The following is an 18,978-nucleotide window of genomic DNA, read 5'->3' on the forward strand; positions in this document are numbered from 1 at the left end:
CAAGTTGTGGTTGTGCGGTGGAAGTCACACCCCGTTCACCTGCTGTATCGCTTGCACACAATATTTTATGTGGTTCACATGTGATGTAAATTTGTATAGGTACATATTATACATTTATACATATTATTCACCATTATACATATGGTATAAGTCTTGGTCTAAAGGCTTGGATAGAGAGGATGTGGAGAGGATGCTTCCACTTGTGGGAGAGTCTAGGACTTGAAGTCATAGCCTCTGAATTAAAGGACGTTCTTTTAGGAAAGAGATGAGGAGAAATTTATTTAGTCAGAAGGTGTTAGAATCTGTGGAATTCCTTGCCACAGAAGGCTGTGGAGGCCGCCAGTGATATATTTAAGGCGGAGATGGATAGATTCTTGATCAATACGGGTGTCAGAGGTTATGGGGCGGAGGCAGGAGAGTGGGGTTAGGAGGGAGAGATGGATCAGCCATGATTGAATGGCGGAGTAGACTTAATGGGCCAAATGGCCTAATCCTAGTCCTATCACTTATGATCTTATGATGTCAACTGACTAGGTGGGTTTTATTGGGGCTATAAGTGTTTTTGATGGGAAGGCAGAGTTACCAAGAGTGACGTGTAGTTTAGAGATACAGAGAGGAAACAGGCCCTTCGGCCCACCGAGTCTGCGCCGACCAACGATCCCTGCACACTGTCACTATCCCACACACGCTAGGGACAATATACAATTTTACCGAAACCAATTAGCCTACAAACCCGTATGTCCCGGAGTAAACCCAAGCGGGTTTAATTTTATTTCAGGTTAGCTTAGTTTAGAGATACAGCGTGGAAACAGTCCCTTCGGCCCATCAAATACGCACCGACTAGTGATCCCCGCACATTAACACTGCCCCTATACACACTAGGGACAATTTCGAATGTTACCAAAATTTTACCAAAACAGCTTACCGACAAACCTGTATGTCTTTGGAGTGTGGGAGGAGACCGGAGCTCCGAGAGAAAGCCCACGTATTTCACGGGGAGAAGTGTGTACAAACTCCGTACAGACAGCACCCATGGTCGGGAACGAACCCGGGTCACTGGCGCTGTAAGGCAGCAACTTTGCCGCTGTGCCACTGTGACGCCCTTGCTGCCAGACACTCCAGTCTGTTTGTCTGATGAGACATTTACTGTGGTTATCATATTTCCTGTCAATGTCAGATTTCATAACAGCACCAGATAACAGGAAGTTTGTGCCGAAGTTTCGTCCTTCTTATGTAATTTTTTTATTGTTTATTATATTCCTTGTATGTCAAGTAGGTTTCAGTATTGGGCCAGACAATGCCATCATAAAGTGTTTTGCTCACACTTTTGCTAATGGAACGAGCTGCCGGAAGAGATAGTTGAGGCAGGCACTTTCGCAATGTTTAAGAAACATTAAGGCAGGTACATGGATAGCACAGGTTTAGAGGGATATGGGCCAAAAACAGGCAGGTGGGACTAGTATAGCTGGGAGATGCGGGCCGATGTGGGCAAGTTGGACCAAAGGGCCTGTTCCCATACTATCACCATAACTCTATGACACACAGGCATTGAAGCCACTTGAAGAAACAAAAGTCAAGTCAAAAGTTATTTGTACCGACAACAAAATAATGTGTAAGAAAGAACTTATCTTTGTGGTCACGGAGGTGCAGCGGTAGAGTTATTGCCTTACAGCGAATGCAATGCCGGAGACCCGGGTTCAATCTCGACTGCGGGTGCTGTCTGTACGGAGTTTGTACCTTCTCCCCGTGATCTGCATGGGTTTTCTCCAAGATCTTCAGTTTCCTCCCACACTCCAAAGACGTATAGGTTTGTAAGTTAATTGGCTTGGTAAATTTAAAAATTGTCCCTAGTGGGTATAGGATAGTGTTAATGTGTGGGGATCGTTGATCGGCGCGGAGCCGATGGGCCAAAGGGCCTGTTTCCGCACTGTATCTCTAAACTGAACTAAACTAAACTAAACTAACTAAGGTAGGCACACAATGCTGGAGGAACTCAGCGGGAAAGGCAGCATCTCTGAAGAGAAGGAATGGGCGTCATTTGGGGTCGAGACCCTTCTTCATACAACAAAATAATCTTCTGAGATGATGTGATAGTCTACCTTTTCCATGCCACAGGGTCAAACTGAGGGATTTGGTTAAAATGAGATTTGCACTAAATGTTTTATGTGGCTTAAAATCAGTTTTGGAAATGAAATAAAAATGTAATAGACTTAAATCTGCGATATTTCTCGGTCTCAAGTGTGTGGATTAAGATGCAGTGGATTTTGGCAATTAACCGGTTAAAACACATAAATAGAAAAAATATTTTGGACTGGACTGTGAGGGTATTGGAAGTAGAATCATTCAAGGCTTTCTGAAAGCAATTGGATGGGCACTTGGAAGAAAATAATTTGCAGGGTTTATGGGGAAAGAGCAGGAAAGTGGATTGATGAGATTTTTCTTTCAGGAGCTGGCCTCCATTTAATTATCTGCCGTGCCTTTAGTGTTGTTACTGGATTTATAACGCACCTTTGAAAATATCCCAGTGCTTTGGAGCCAGTGGAAAGTATCACTGTTGTAAAGTAGGAAACACACAGAAAACTCTGTGGGTGGCACAGTGGTGCAGCGGTAGAGTTGCTGCCTTACAGCGCCAGATACCCAGGTTCAATCCTGACTAATGGAGTTTGTACGTTCTCCTTGTGACCGCATGGGTTTTCTCCAGGTGCTTCAGTTTTCTCTCACATTCCAAAGACGTGCAGGTTTGTAGGCTAATTGGTTTCGGTAAATTGTCCCTAGTTTGTAGGGACTTTCATATGGCAGGACTTTCATATGAAGAAAGACTGGATAGACTCGGCTTGTACTCGCTAGAATTTAGAAGATTAAGAGGGGTCTTATTGAAACTTACAAAATTCTTAAGGGGTTGGACAGGCTAGATGCAGGAAGTTTGTTCCCGATGTTGGGGAAGTCCAGAACAAGGGGTCACAGTTTAAGGATAAGGGGGAAATCCTTTAGGACCGAGATGAGAAAAACATTTTTCACACAAAGAGTGATGAATCTCTGGGAGTGGCGGCGCTGCCTTGCAGCTGCGGCTCGCCTGCAGTCCGTTTGTCTTTTCAGTTTTTTGTTTTCTTTTGTCCTGTTTTTACAGTTTATTTTGGTTTGTTTAGCTGTGTGTGTGTGGGGGGTGGGTGTGGTGTGTTTTTTGGCTCTTCCTTCGGGGGGATGCGACCTTTCCTGCCATATCCCCGTCTCCGTGTCCGTCTGCGCTGAGGCCTATCCCGGAGCTGGCGGCCTCCAACTGCGACCGACCTCGAGGCTGTGGAGGCAGAGCCAGGGCTTACCAACGCGAGCCTGGCCGACTTCGGGGCTGTGGTTGCGATGCGACACAGCTTCCGATCCGACTTTGGAGCCTCAGAGGCTCAGCCGCGGGCCAGTGGACGACATCATCGGGAGCTCGAGTTCTGTTTTCCGGAGCTCCCGCAACTACAGCTGCGTCCGCTGGACTGGAGGACGGCAGCTTCGGCAGCTTCGAACCGGCCCGTTTGCGGAGCTCGGATTCAGCCGCGGGACTTACCTACCATCACCCGGCGGGGTCACAACATCGGAGGCTTGGATTGCCTCAGCGCAGAGGAAGAGCAAGGAGGGAAGAGACAATGACTTTGGGACTTTAAACTGTGTTGAGTGTTTGTTATTTATTCTATGTTATGACTGCAGGCTAAACCATATTGTTTGTTTTGTTTTGTTTTTGTCTTTTGTTTTTGTCTCTTTTCTTATTGATTGATTGTGTTGTGATGTGTTTACCTTGTTTACCAGAGGGACTAAAGATGGAAATTAGCTACTGGCTACAATCTTGCGTATTACATGTAAATGTTTATTAATATGCACTGTCCCTATACAAATAAAACTAAATTCAATTCAATTCAATCTCTAGAATTCTCTGCCACAGAAGGTAGTTGAGGCCAGTTCATTGGCTATATTTAAGAGGGAGTTAGATGTGGCCCTTGTGGCTAAAGGGATCAGGGGGTATGGAGAGAAGGCAGGTACAGGATACTGAGTTGGATGATCAGCCATGATCATATTGAATGGCGGTGCAGGCTCAAAGGGCCGAATGGCCTACTCCTGCACCTATTTTCTATGTTTCTATGTTTCTATGGTATGTCTGTGTAGGCTGGCCGGCATGGATTTGGTGAGCTGAATGTTTTCATGCTGTATCACTAAACTAAACTAAACTGATCTCTCTCAAATATCACAGTAATATTAATATATGATCTATTTCCATAATGCTGAGCAAGGGATTTAAAACTGAGCAGGATTTTAGGGAATAAATGTCCATCTCTTCTTTGAAATAACGGCTTGGGTCTTTTCCATGGCAGGGTTTTCTGGGCCGCAGATTAGCATTTTATCTGAAAGGCAGCGCTCCCTGGAAATGCATTGAACCCATTTATCTCTGGATTGGAACTTGAATCCATAAATCTTCTGGATCAGAACCTCTTCCTTGAAATAGACTTTAGAATTTACAGTGGGGAAATAGGCCCTTCGGCCAGCCAGGCTGTGCCGACCAGCAATCCCCATACACTAGCACTATCCTACACACTAGGGACAATTTACAATTTTACTGAAGCCAATTAACCTACAAACCTGCACGTCTTTGGAGTGTGGGAGGAAAGCGGAGCACCCAGAGAAAACCCACGCGGTCACGGGGAGAACGTACAAACTTCGTACAAACAGCACCTGTAGTCAGGATCGAACCCGGGTCTCTGGCACTCAGGCAGCAACACTACCGCTGCGCCACAATGACGCCACTGGTAAATAGTTCCATGGGTTTTGTTTTTATATTCTACCAAGGTAGAGGAAAGGGCCTCCACTTAATCGAAATCATTATTCCCAGAACACGCACTCTATTCTGAGCTCTATTGGGGGAAGAGATTATCAGAGAGATGGGAAAGGTTTCAAGGAGATGCTCAGAGTGGAGAAGGAGCATTTGAGATGGTGTTGGGAACCTTTGGGCCACGCATCAGAGGAACATTGAAGCCCATGTGTAAATGCTAGAAAGAGTAGATCACCTAACAGTATTCTTGCTTGCCCTTTTTCGTTTAGTTTAGTTTAGAGATACAGCATGGAAACAGGCCATTCAACCAACGAGTCTGCACCGACCAGAGATCCCCGCACATTAACACTATCCTACACGCTAGGGACAATTTATACATATCAAGCCAATTTACCTGCATACCTGTATGTCTTTGGAGTGTGGGAGGAAACCAACGATCTTGGAGAAAACCCATGTGGTCATGGGGCGAACATACAAACTCCGTACAGAGAGCACCCGTAGTCGGGATCGAACCCGGGTCTCCGGCGCTGCAAGCTCTGTAAGGCAACAACTCTACCGCTGCGCCTTCGTGTCGCCCTACCATGCCCTGTTGGACCTTCCCCATCCATGGAAGAGTCTACAGATCCCATATCGGCCTCATCACCTGCTCCAGATTCATCAAAATCAGAATGGAAGTCAATTATCTTCAGGGACTCTCTAAGAAGAGTTACATTTTAGCTGAGGAAGTAAGAAATGTAAAATCTTCTCAGGACATTCTTTCAATCAAAAGCATGCTGAAATTGGCATCAGCACAGCAGCAAACTTGTCACCTATGCCTCAACAGCAAAGAGTTGCCTGAAATTGATGCACAAATAAAAGTAAAGCATCCTGTTCTCTTATGACCTGAAATGAAACCACACTCTTTGCATCGCTTGAATACCAATTTTCATGCAACTTGTGTAGGAAGGGTGCGGATGCTGGTTTAAAACGAAGATAGACACTGAAGAAGGGTCTCGACCCGAAACGTCACCTATTCCTTTTCTCCAGAGATGCTGTCCGACCCACTGAGTTACTCCAGTTTTTTCTGTCTATCTTATTTTGTTCAGCTTGTTCAGAAGACAGTGAAGCCCATCTCATATTCACTCAATACATGGAAACAGATTGATTTCAGAGAACACTATGACAATAAACTTCACTAAAAAAATAAATAAAAGGTCTATCCTCAGATGATATAATTACAAATTGGCAAACTCCAGAATGAAACCACAAAGACAAAATCCCTGCGTACTCAACCAAAACAGAGAAAATGGGGTCCAAGGGATACAATGTCCTTCCTGAAAGTTGTGGTATCCTCTCTGGAATTAGTTGGATGGTATTATGCCTCCATGCTTAGAATGTAGATTGTAGGACCGTATGGAACAGAACCAGGCCCTTCGGCCCACAATGTCTGTGCCAAACATGATGGTAAATTAAGATAATCTCCTCTGCCTGATCCCTATCCCTCTGTTGATCCATGGATTATATCCCCCCCCAACCAGCCCCTGCATATCCATGTACCTATCTAAAAGCCTCCTAAACGCCACTATCACATCCGCTTCCACACCGCCCCTGGTAACACATTGCAGGCACTCTGTATAAAAAAAAAACTTGCCTCACACATGCTCCAAAGAGGTACAAGTTTGAATGCTGATTGGCTTGGTTAAATTGTACAAATTGTCCCCCTAGCGTATGTAGGATAGTGTTAGTGTGAAAGGATCGCTAGTCGGCGAGGACACGGTGGGCCGAAGGGTCAGTTTCCGTGCTATATCTCTAAACTAAACTAAATTTTGATGCACAGTCTCTCTTGCCCAGAGTAGGTGAATCGAGGACAAGAGGACATAGGTTCAAGGTGAAGGGGAAAAGATTTAATATTAACCTGTGGGGTAACCTTTACACACAAAGGGTGGTGGGTGTATGGAACAAGCTACCAGAGGAGGTAGTGGAGGCAGGGACTATCCCAACGTTTAGGAACCAGTTAGACAGGTACATGGCTAGGACAGGTTTAGAGGGATATGGGCCAAATGCGGGCAGGTGGGACCTGTGTAGTTGGGACATGTTGTCTGGTGTGGGCAAGTTGGGCCAAAGGGCCTGTTTCCACGCTGTACCACTCTATGTTTCTATGACTCTAAATTAAACTAATCTCCTTGAAACTTTCTCTTTATGCCCTCTAGTTTTTGACATTTCCACCCTAGTAAAAGGTTCTGACCATCTACCTCATAGCAAACACATAGTTTGCCTCTATACTACCTGAGACTGCACTTTTCTTGTTGAAATTGTTGCACTTTTCCTACATGAGGTCAGTGCTTCCATATGGTTTTCAGCATAATGTTGCTGGTTGGTCTTAGTATTGGTCTATTATTGTCACGTGTACTGAGTGAAAATCTTTGTTTTGCATGCTATCTCGTCAAATCATATCTTACATGAGTATAACCAAGCATACGCAAGTACAATAGGCATGGTAAAGGGTAAAGTGAAAGAGTGCAGAATGTAGACTTCAGCATTTTAGCATTACAGTTATAGAGAAAGTGCAGATTTTAAAAAAGTGCAAGGGCTGCTATGAGGTAGGTTGGGAGATTGAGTCTTCATCCTCAGCTATGAGAGATTCTTTCAATAGTCTCATAGTATGGAGGAAACAGTTTTGTGTATTGCTGTTATTGGTCACTTTACAAGTTCAACACATATTATATGTTTGCAATGCCATTGATGTCTGAATCTGTCAATTAGCGATCTGTTGGATGTTAATCATTTGTGTACTTTCCTTGGGTTTCCTTCCAAGTTAGCATGCTTACGCAGATGGAAACACTCTAAATTAACAAGCTTATTTAAAAACTCATTCCTTAGTGCAATAGTTTCCAAAGTTTCAGAAGAAATAAGTTTTCATTCAGTGTTCAGAACATAGAATTGTTTTGCAATCCTCTGCTTTTGCCATCAGATAACAATGGCCTGCTTCCTGTAGCATCGTTACTTTTTTGCATATCTTTCATTCATTTGTTCTATATCTCTCTATATCACCGTCTGTATCTCTCGTTTCCCTTTCCCCCCGACTCTCAGTCTGAAGTAGGTCCTCGACCCGAAAGGTCACCTGTTCCTTTTCGCCAGACATGCTGTCTGACCCGCTGAGTTACTCCAGCATTTTGTGTCTATCAACAGCTGTTACTACCTATGTTTATGAGCTGAGTGGGATTCAACACCATTGCTGTATGAATGGGTATTGGAATTGTTTCAAATGAGGCAACATCTTGTAACATTGTGAGATAATTTTGTCGAAAGAAGAAGTGATTTTCTCAATCGTGATTAGCGATGGGTGATAAAGCCCAGGCTGGCCAGTGAACCCCACTGTGTATAAATGATGCAAAGCAGGCAAAATCACACATTTTCCAACCATAAATGATGGGGAGGCCTACGCAGCGGTAGAGTTGCTGCCTGACAACGCCAGAGACCCAGGTTCAATCCTGACTACGGGTCCTGTCGGTACGGAGTTTGTACGTTCTCCCTGTGGCCTGCGTGGGTTTTCTCTGGGTGCTCCAGTTTCCTCCCACACTCCAAAGACGTACAGGTTTGTAGGTTAATTGGCTTCTGTAAACATTGTAAATTGCCCCTAGGGTATAGGATAATGTTAATGTGTGAGGATCGCTATTCGGTGCGGACCCGGTGGGCCGAAGGGCCTGTTTCCGTGCTGTTTCTCTAAAAATAGACTGAAGTGATATTAGCTTCTCTCATTTTCCAGGTTATAATGTTCTTTGCGATCATTCATTAACAGTTATGCATTGGATCTCTTGTCAAACAGGTGCAGACTGCTCCTCATTGATCTTGCCTGTTGCAGAAAAAAACCACCTTCAGTTTATTCCTCAAACCTTGTCAACTCTGACTATTCATTTAGCTCAGCAACCGTTCTCTTTATTACTCCAAGATTCAAGCCTTGGCTCTTAAAAATAAATAACACAAATTCAATTGGGTTTCAATTTAAGTTCACATATCAAGACACATTGCACTCGTGTTCTTTGCTTGCCTTGTTTTTTTTAATAATTGCCAGGTAACTTACAAATTTCATGTTTTCATACAGCGTATCAATTAGATTATATTTAATTTGTATCTGTTAGGATGCCTACACAGTGCACCATTCAGTGTCAGTCAGATGAATTTAATTTGTCAATATTTTGCTATTTCATTGATTTTCATTTTTTATTATCAATTATATCAGTATGAGAACTCCCAGCAGTGGGGACCTTTGATCTGAATGCTACGTCCATCTTCCAACTCTCCTTCCTACACATAATATTCCTGTAATAGACTTCTTACATGAAAGGATAATATTCCTTGCAGAAAATAAATCTGAAAACTCAGCAGGTCAAACAAAAAGCAAATGGGTAAACGTGGCCAACTCAAAAAAATGTGTTCCTTCACCAATCTCCTTTGAGGTGGCACAGTGGCGCAGCAGTAGTGTTGCTGCCGTACAGCGCCAGAGACCCGGGTTCAATCCTGACTATACCTGCTGTCTGTACGGAGTTTGTACGTTCTCCCTGTGACCGCGTGGGTTTTCTCCGGAAGCTCTGATTTCCTTCCACATTCCAAAGGAGTGCAAGTTAATTGCCTTCAATAAATTGCCCCTAGTGTGTAGGACAGAAGTAGTTTAATTTAAGAAGGAACTGCAGATGCTGGAGAATCGAAGGCAGCCAAAAATGCTGGAGAAACTCAGCAGGTGCAGCAGCATCTATGGAGCGAAGGAAATAGGCAACGTTTCGGAGCTTATTGTCATGTGTACCAAGGTACAGTGAAAAGCTTTTGTGGCATGCTAGCCAGTCAGTGGAAAGACTATACATGATTACAATCGAGCCATTCACAATGTATGGTTGATCGCTGGTCGGTCGGCCGAAGGATCTGTCTCCATGCTGTATCTCCAAACCTAAAAACTGAAACTAAAATAGACAGAGGCATTGCTAGCAAGATCACCAATTTTTTCTCCTCATTGTTAATTGTCCTCCAGAAAGTGGTGGCGAGAGACTTTCTGGAACTGCTGGCAACCCATGGTGTGAATACCTTCTCAGTGCAGTTTGCCATTTTGCTGCAAGACACCACCAGTTACATGGGGCCAGAGGGTGATGAATCTGTGGAATTCATTGCCACAGAAGGCTGTGGACGCCAAGTCAATGGATATATATTTTAAGGCAGAGATAGATAGATAGATTCTTGTTGAGTACAGCTTTCAGGCGTTTTGGGGAGAAGGCAGGAGGATGGTGTTAAGAGGGGGAGATGGTTCAGCCATGATTGAATGGTGGAGTAGACTTGATGGGCCGAATGGCCTAATTCTTGTCCTATCACTTCTGAACCTATGAACATAGGAACAGCACAGTAATAGGCCCTTCGGCCCACAATGTCTTCCCATGATAGGGGTATAAGCTAATCTTATCTGCACGCCCTGTTCTGAAGAGAATTTCCCCGATCTTTCTGCTCCATCTGCCTTACCGTATGTCAAACTGACTCCCAGTAACGAAAGGGAATCCTTATTTTGCTCCTTTTTAATTGTAAGCTTGGCTTCAGAGGTATCAGGTATAGATGCAGGTGATCACACCTTCCCTAGCCCACAATGGGCCTGCCAGGTCATTTGTGGCTGGCCTTGATTGATCCTGCTCTTTTCTCACCTCTTCACCTCCCCCCACCCCCCCCGCCCACCCTCTACTTTCCCGACCCAAAACGACACCCATCCTTTTTTCTCCAGAGATGCTGCCTGACCCGCTGAGTTTCTCCAGCACTGTGTGTCTATCTTCATATGTGAAAGGCTCCTTTTCCAGGATGTAGTTGGAGGAGACCATGTTTCTCCTCTTTATGTTGTGCCTCTATTTAAGAAGGGCTGCATGAAAAAGTCAGGGAACTATAGACCAGTGAGCCTAACCCATTGGTAGGCAAGCTGCTATAGAGGATTCCGAGGGATAAGGTATATATGCATTTAGATAGGAAAGTGCTGATTGGGGATAGTAAGCAAGGCATAGATAGAGTGGATGTGGAAAGGATGTTTCCACTATTGAGAGAGTCTCGGACCGGAGGTCATAGCCTCAGAATTAAAGGACGCTCTTTTAGAAAAGAGGTGAGGAGGAACTCCTTTAGTCAGAGGGTGGTGAATCTGTGGAACTCATTGCCACAGAGGGCTGTGGAGGCCAAGTCAGTGGATATTTTTGAGGCAGAGATAGACAAATTCTTGATTAGAACGGGTGTCAAGGGTTATGGGAGAATGCAGGAAAATGGGATTAGGAGGCAGAGATCAGCCGTGATTGAATGGCAGAGTAGAATCGATGGGCCGAATGGCCTAATTCTACTCCGATACCTTGTGAACTTGTGAACATGTTTTGTATGTTGGAGACTGTGCCTTACGAATCTGTTTTGTGAAGAAGTAACCAAAAAGGTTAAGGGCAAAACTGTAGACATTGTCTATATGGACTTCATTAAGGCCTTTGATAAGGTTCCACATGATAGGCTGCTCTGGAAGGTTAGATCGCATGACATCCAGAGTTAGCTAACTGGATAGAGAATTGGCTTAAGATGAAGCAATGGCAGAGTGTTTGTGAGACAGGATAGAGTGCAACTTGGAGGGGAGAGAGGAGGAGACGGATTTCCTTCTGGCCCTTTTTGTTTGGCAAACCTAAGTGGAATCTTTCTTTAAGGAATGACATTTATGCTTTTACGGAGTCTTTGATAAATGATAGCAAGCAAAAGTCTCTTCTTAGTAGTAGAACAAGATGTTGCTGGCAAATTTGGTAGAGAAGAAAATAATATTTCACTGTAGTGTCTTGTGCTCAATATTCATTACAAAGGGATGTGACGAAATGCGAAAAACTTCCTGAACCGTAGTTTGTATACAAAAACTCCCCCCACCCCCTCAAAAACCAGCAGATTAATTTCACACTACACTTGGGATAGATTCCCAGTCAAAGGCAATGGGAGTGATTTTTACCCTCAGTACATGTGGATTAAATCAATTCCATCAGCACTCTTTTCTAGCTCTTATTTTAATTCTAAGAAATAAAATCTATCGAATGAAGAAATAAAACTGAGAAGGTTTTCTCAGTTGGCCATTGACTGAATCTTTAAGGTCCACTTAGAAACATAGAAACATAGAAAATAGGTGCAGGAGGAGGCCATTCGGCCCTTCGAGCCAGCACCGCCATTCATTGTGATCATGGCTGATCGTCCCCAATCAATAACCCGTGCCTGCCTTCTCCCCATATCCCTTGACTCCACTAGCCCCTTGAGCTCTATCTAACTCTCTCTTAAATTCATCCAGTGATTTGGCCTCCACTGCCCTCTGTGGCAGGGAATTCCATAAATTCACAACTCTCTGGGTGAAAAAGTTTTTTCTCACCTCAGTCTTAAATGACCTCCCCCTTATTCTGAGACTGTGGCCCCTGGTTCTGGACACTTGCTTTGCCTCCCTAATGGTCTGCTCTGTAAAAGTATTTGCAATTTGTAGAATATGTTAAAGTTGAATTGAATGGCTTTAGTTTTTCACCCAAAGAAATCGTTTTTGTTTAATTTAGAGATACAGCGTGGCCCTTCGGCCCACTGAGTCCACACCGACCAGCAATCGCCGCTCATTAACACTATCCTACACACACGGGACAAATTACATTCATACCAAGCCAATTAACCTACAAACCTGTACGTCTCTGAAGTGTGGGGGGGAAACCGAAGACCACGAAGAAAATCCACGTGGTCACGGGAAGAATGAACAAACTCCGTACAGACAGCACCCATAGTCTGGATCGAACCTGGGTCTCTGGCGCTGCAAGCGCTGCAAGCGCTGTATCTCTACGGCTGCACCACTGTGTCGCCCTTAGGAAGTAGGATTAATGATGGATAGGAAAGGTTTACAGGGATATGGGCCAAATGCGGGCAGGTGGGACTAACATCGATGGGGCTTCATAATGTAAGGAGAATTGTAGTTGGAATGGGAAAGAGTCCAAAGAAACTGTATTCCTTGAAGCATAGGAAGCTGAGAGGTGATCTTACAGAAGTAGATAAGATCATGAAGGGAATAGAAAGGGTAGAGGTACAGAGTATTTTACCCAGAGTCAGGGAATCAAGAACCAGAGGACATGGGTTAAAGGTGAGAGGGGAAAGATTTAATGGAAATCTGAGGGGCACATTTTTCACACAGTGGACATATGGAATGAGATGTCAGAGGAGGGAATTGAGGCAGAAATTATAACAACATTTAAAAGACATTTGGACAGGTACATGGATCGGAAATGTTTAGAGGGATAAGGGCCAAACGTGGGCAGGTGGGATTGGTGTAGAAGGGGCATCTTGGTCAGCATGGGCGTTTGGCCGAAGAGCCTGTTTCTGTGCTGTGTAACTATGATTCTAGACCCTTGCTCATCCTCAATGAGTCATAGAATCATACATCATGGAAACAGGGCCATTTGTTCAACTTATCTATCGCAGACCAAGTTACATGCATTTGGCCCATATCCATCCAGTAAAGGTACCTGTCCAAATATCTATTGAATGTTGTTATTGTACCAACCTCAACTACCTCCTCTTGCAGCTCATTCCATATGCCCACCACCATCTGGGTGAGAAATTTACCCTTGAGTTTCCTATTAAATCTGTCCCCCTCTCATCTTAAATCTATGACCTCGAGTTCTCGATTCACCTACCCTGGATAAAAGATCCTGCATTCACCCTATCTGTTCCCCGCACGATTCAGTACACCGCTATAATATCACCACTTAGTCGCCTGTTCTCCAAGGAATGAAGTCCTACCCTGCCTAATCCTTCTCTTTAGCTCAGGCACTCAGGTCTGACAACATCCTCGTAAATCTTCTCTGCACTCTTTTCAACTTAATGCCATCTTTCCGATAGCAGGGTGATCAAAACTAAACACAGTATGAAGTGAGTTGTAATAATTTCAAAAGATTAAAATGAGTTGTGATATTTTATGGCACAGAAAGAGGCCATTTGGCCAATCAGATCTGTGTTGCTCTGAGATGATGATGCAATTAGCCCCACACCTCTGCTCTTTCCCCAGAGCCCTGCATCTTTTTTTCCTTTCTATTTCCTTTCTGAAAGCTAGTTTTGAATTTGCTTTTCTCTGCCCTTTTACAGTAGCTTGTTTGTTTCACATACTAACAACTTACTTCAGAAAAGTCTTTTATTTTTCTGGTCACATTTGCAGGAAAGACATGGAGGCATTTGGAGAGGGTGCTGTGGAGGTTTACCAGAATGCTGCCTGGATTAGAGAGTATTAGCTACAGGGAGAGGTTGGATGGACTTGGATTGTTTTCTCTGGAACATCAGAGGTCGAGGGGAGACTTGATAGAAGTATATATAATTATGAGAGGCATAGATAGGGGAGACAGTCAGAACTTTTTTTCCTAGGCTGGAAATGTTCAACACTAAAGGGCATAGCTATAAGATGAGAGGGGGAAAGTTTAATGGACATGTGCAGGGCAAGTGTTTTTACACAGAGAGTGGTGGGGGCCTGGAACTCATTGCCAGGAATGGTGGTCGAGGCAGATACAATGGTGGTGTTTAAGAAGCTATTAGGTAGGCACATGGAAAGGCAGGGAATAGACAGATATGGACCATGTACAGGCAGATGAGATCAGTTTAATTTGGCACAAACATGTGGGCCGAAGGGCCTATTCCTGGGCTGTGCTGTTCCATGTTCTATGTTTAAAAGAAAATTCTCATTATCTCAACATATTTAGAGTCATAGAGTCATACATCATGCAAACACTTGCAAACGACCAACATGTGCAATCTACACTAGCCCCACCTGCCTGTATTTGGCCCAGATCCTTCGAGACCTATTGTATCCATGTACCTGTCTAAATATTTCTGAAACCTTGCGATGGTACCTGCCTCAACTACCCGTTCCGGCAGCTCATACCATGCTCCCTCCAGGAGGCGTCTAGACACGTCTAGAGGTTAGAGATGCAATGTGGAACCAGGCCCTTCGGCTCATCGAGTCCATACCAACTTTTGATCACTCATTCATACTAGTTATCATACTACACCCAGACAATAGTTCTATCCTACACACTAGGGACAATTTACTGAAACCAATTAACTTACAAACCTGTTCAAGAAGGAACTGCAGATGCTGGAAGATCGAAGGTACACAAAATTGCTGGAGAAACTCAGCGGGTGCAGCAGCATCTATGGAGCGAAGGAAATAGGCGACGTTTCGGGCCGAAACCCTTCTTCAGACTGATGGGGGGTGGGGGGAGAAGGAAGGAAAAGGGGAGGAGGAGGAGCCCGAGGGCGGGCGGATGGGAGGGTGGGAGGAGACAGCTAGAGGGTTGAGGAAGGGGAGGAGACAGCAAGGACTAGCAAAATTGGGAGAATTCAATGTTAATGCCATCCGGACGCAAGGTCCCCAGACGGAATATGAGGTGCTGTTCCTCCAATTTCCGCTGTTGCTCACTCTGGCAATGCAGGAGACTTAGGACAGAGAGGTCGGATTGGGAATGGGAGGGGGAGTTGAAGTGCTGAGCCACCGGGAGGTCAGGTTGGTTATTGCGGACTGAGCGGAGGTGTTCGGCGAAACGATCGCCCAACCTCCGCTTAGTCTCCCCGATTACAAACCTGCAAGTTTTTGGAATCTGAGAGGGAACAGGTGCACCCGGATAAAACCCACGTGGTCACAGGAAGAACGTACAAACTCCATACAGGCAGCATAGAAACATAGAAAATAGTTGCAGGAGTAGGCCATTCAGCCCTTCGAACCAGCACCACCATTCAATATGATCATGGCTGATCATCCAAAATCAGTACCCCCGTTCCTGCCTTTTCCACATATCCCTTGATTCCTTTAGCCTTAAGAGCTAAATCTAATTTTCCCTTGAAAACAACCAGTGAATTGTCAGAGAATTCCACAGATTTACAACTCTCTGGGTGAAAAAGATTTTCCTCATCTCAGTCCTGAATGGCCTACCCCTTATTCTTAAACTGTGACCCTGGTTCTGGACTCCCCCAACATCGGGAACATTTTCCTGCATCTAGCCTGTCCAATCCTTTAAGAATTTTATATGTTTCTATAAGATCTCCTCATCCATCTAAATTCCAGTGAATACAAGCCCAGTCGACCCATTCTTTCATCATATGTCAGTCCCGCCATCCAGGGAATTAATCTGATGATCCAAAGCTGCACTCCCTCAATAGCAAGAATGTCCTTCCTCAAATCAGGAAACCAAAACTGCATACCATACTCCAGATGTGCTCTCAACAGGGCCCTGTACAATGGCAGTAGGACCTCTTTGCTCCTATGCTCAAATCCTCGCATTATGAAGGCCAACAGCTTTCTTCACTGCCTGCTGTACCTGCATGTTCACTTTCAGTGACTGATCTACAAGGACACCCAGGTCACATTGCACTTCCCTTTTTCTTAATCGGACACCATTCAGATAATAATCTGCCTTCTTGTTCTTGCCATCAAAGTGGATAACCTCACATTTATCCACATTATGCTGCATTTGCCATGCATCTGCTCACTTACCCAACCTATCCAAATCATCCTGCAGCCTCATAGCATCCTCCTCGCAGCTCACACTGCCACCCAGCTTTGTGTCATCCGCAAACTTGGAGATGTTACATTTAATTCCCTTGTCCAAATCGTCCCAGCATCGATCCTTGCGGCACCCCAATAGTGCCATTCTGAAAAGGACCCGTTAATTCCTATCCTTTGCATCTTGTCTGCCAACCAGTTCTCTATCCATGTCAATACCCTATCCCCAATACCACGTGCTCTAGTTTTGCACACTAATCTCTTGTGTGGGACCTTGTCAAAGGCTTTTTGAAAGTCCAGATACACCACATCTACTGGCTCTCCCTTTTCCATTCTATTTGTTACATCCTCAAAACATTCCAGAAGATTAGTGAAGCATGATTTACCCTTGATAAATCCATGTTGACATTGCCCGATCCTATCACTGCATTCCAAATGCGCTGTTATTACTTCTTTAATAATCAACTCAAACATCTTCCCCACTACCGATGTAAGGCTATAAGGTCTATAATTCCCTGTTTTCTATCTCCCTACTTTCATAAAAAGCGGGGTTACATTAGCTAGCCTCCAGTCCACAGTAACTGATCCAGAGTCTATTAAACATTGGAAAATGATCACCAATGCATCCACAATATCCAGGGCCACCTCCTTGAGTACTCTGGGATGCAGATCGTCAGGCCTTTGGGATTTATCTGCCTTCAGTCCCAACTGTTTACCTGACACAATTTCCTGACAAATGCGGATTCCCTTCAGTTCCTCCCTCCCACTAGATCCTCGGTCCCCTAGTATTTCTGGGAGATTTTTTGTGTCTTCCTTAGTGAAGACAGAACCAAAATACTTTGTACTGGCCTGCCATTTCCCTGTTTTCCTTTATAAATTCACCTGTCTCTGACTCTAAGGGATCTACATTTGTCTTCACTAATCTTTTCCTCTTCAATATCCAAAGAAGCTTTTAGTCAGTTTTTTTATTAGCCACAAGCTTTCTTTCATGTTCTTTTCCCCCTCTTAATTAACCCCTTTGTCCTCCTCTGTTGAATTCTAAATTTCTCCCAGTCCTCTGGTTAGCCGCTTCCTCTGGCCAATTTATATGCCTCTTCCATGGCTTTAACACTATCCTTAATTTCCCTCGTTAGCCACGGTTGAGCCGCCTTCCCCATTATATTTTTTCGCCAGATAGGGATGAACAATTTGTGCAGTTCATCCATTCGATCTTTAAATCTTTGCTATTGCACCTCCACCGTCAACCCTTTAAGTATCATTTGCCCGTCTATCCCAGCCAATTCCCGTCTCATACCATCAAAGTCTCCTTTATTCAAGTTCAGGACTCTAGTCTCTGCATTAACCATGTCACTCTCCATCTTAATGCAGAATTCCAGCATATTATGGTCACTGTTGCTCAAGGGGCTTTGCATAACAAGATTGCAAACTAGTCCTTCTTCATTACACAATACCCTGTCTAGGATGGCCTGCCCTCTAGTTGGTTCTTCTACATTTTGGCTTAAAAAAAAATCCCATATACATTCCAGGAAATCCTCCTCCTCAGTGCTGTTACCAATTTGGTTGGCCCAACCTATATGTAGATTAAAGTCACCCATGATAACCGCTGTACCTTTGCTACATGCATCCCTAATTTCCTGTTTGATGCTATCCCCAACCTCCCATAGTCAAGATCGAACCCAGGTCACTGGCGCAGTAAGGCAGCAACTCTACCATGCCTCCCCTCTGGGCTATTTTTTGGCAATTAACTTAGATCTAAATTCTCAGAGTACCGATTCCTACCAGTGGAAACACTTTCTCCCTTTCGATCCAAGTTGGTCATGTATAAATGTTTGAACATTGCATTATGTAATTCTAATGTGCTCCTTTTCTTGTAGACTTGCAGGAAGAACGAGAGTACATGGAAATGCTCGGCATATGACACGGACCTAGTACAAGAGAAGAGTCTCCAGAGCATCACGAAGGGTTATCTTGGAAAGAAATATATTATTCTGCTCGAATGCTGTAATTCTAGATTAGTTATTCCTTTAAACAAGCTGCATCCATGAAAATGTGAAAATCCATTTGGTGTAAATGATATAATATCTTGATTTTTCCAAGCTGTAGAATTCACTAATGTAAACTATATTGCAATCTTATTTTGCCTACTTTATGTATAATGTAACATAGATGGAGACCATTTGGCTCATTTTACACCGCACGCTCTGTGATAGAGCCATTTATTTGGTTCAAAGGGGCTGGCTGGTTCTGGCTAAACTGAATGAAATCTATATTACTAAAAGTAAGATCTTGACCACTTCCTGTTTTTCTGTTTCATGATTTTTGAAAAACGCTGCCACTTACGGCTGTGATTTTTGGCCATCTTACTCAGAGTCCCCCTCCGCTGCGCAGGACAAGAAGATTTTTCCCATCGATGAAAAATAAAATAGTTATTAATGTTTACATTTTTTTGACATTCTCTCTGCTGCCCCAGCTGGTGGGAGGGGGGAGGGACTATAAAACCCGGAAGTGTTGTGTCTCACTCAGTCTCTGCAAGATGGAGGAAACGAGAGGGTCACGTCTCTCTGAGCTGTGAATAACACTGAACACATGTCTACTCAACTGTGCGTGCCGTTAATGTGGTTTGAAAATGAAAATGTGGTTGCTTTGAAAT

At 44.1% G+C, this 18,978-nt stretch overlaps 1 protein-coding gene across 1 annotated transcript in view; it reads left to right on the top strand.

Annotated features, from left to right (window-relative positions):
• The window catches only part of LOC116974629 (SH2 domain-containing protein 1A-like), a 78,336-nt gene extending 59,723 nt beyond the window's left edge, over nucleotides 1-18,613 (top strand). Inside the window, exon 4 of the mRNA XM_033023311.1 lies at nucleotides 18,203-18,613. Within this exon, the coding sequence (XP_032879202.1) occupies nucleotides 18,203-18,246 (44 nt within the window). The 3' untranslated portion in view covers nucleotides 18,247-18,613. The remainder of the gene's footprint in view (nucleotides 1-18,202) is intronic.
• Nucleotides 18,614-18,978: the final 365 nt, after the last annotated feature.

Source organism: Amblyraja radiata, chromosome 6, assembly GCF_010909765.2.
Source record: "Amblyraja radiata isolate CabotCenter1 chromosome 6, sAmbRad1.1.pri, whole genome shotgun sequence".
Classification (NCBI taxonomy): domain Eukaryota; kingdom Metazoa; phylum Chordata; class Chondrichthyes; order Rajiformes; family Rajidae; genus Amblyraja; species Amblyraja radiata.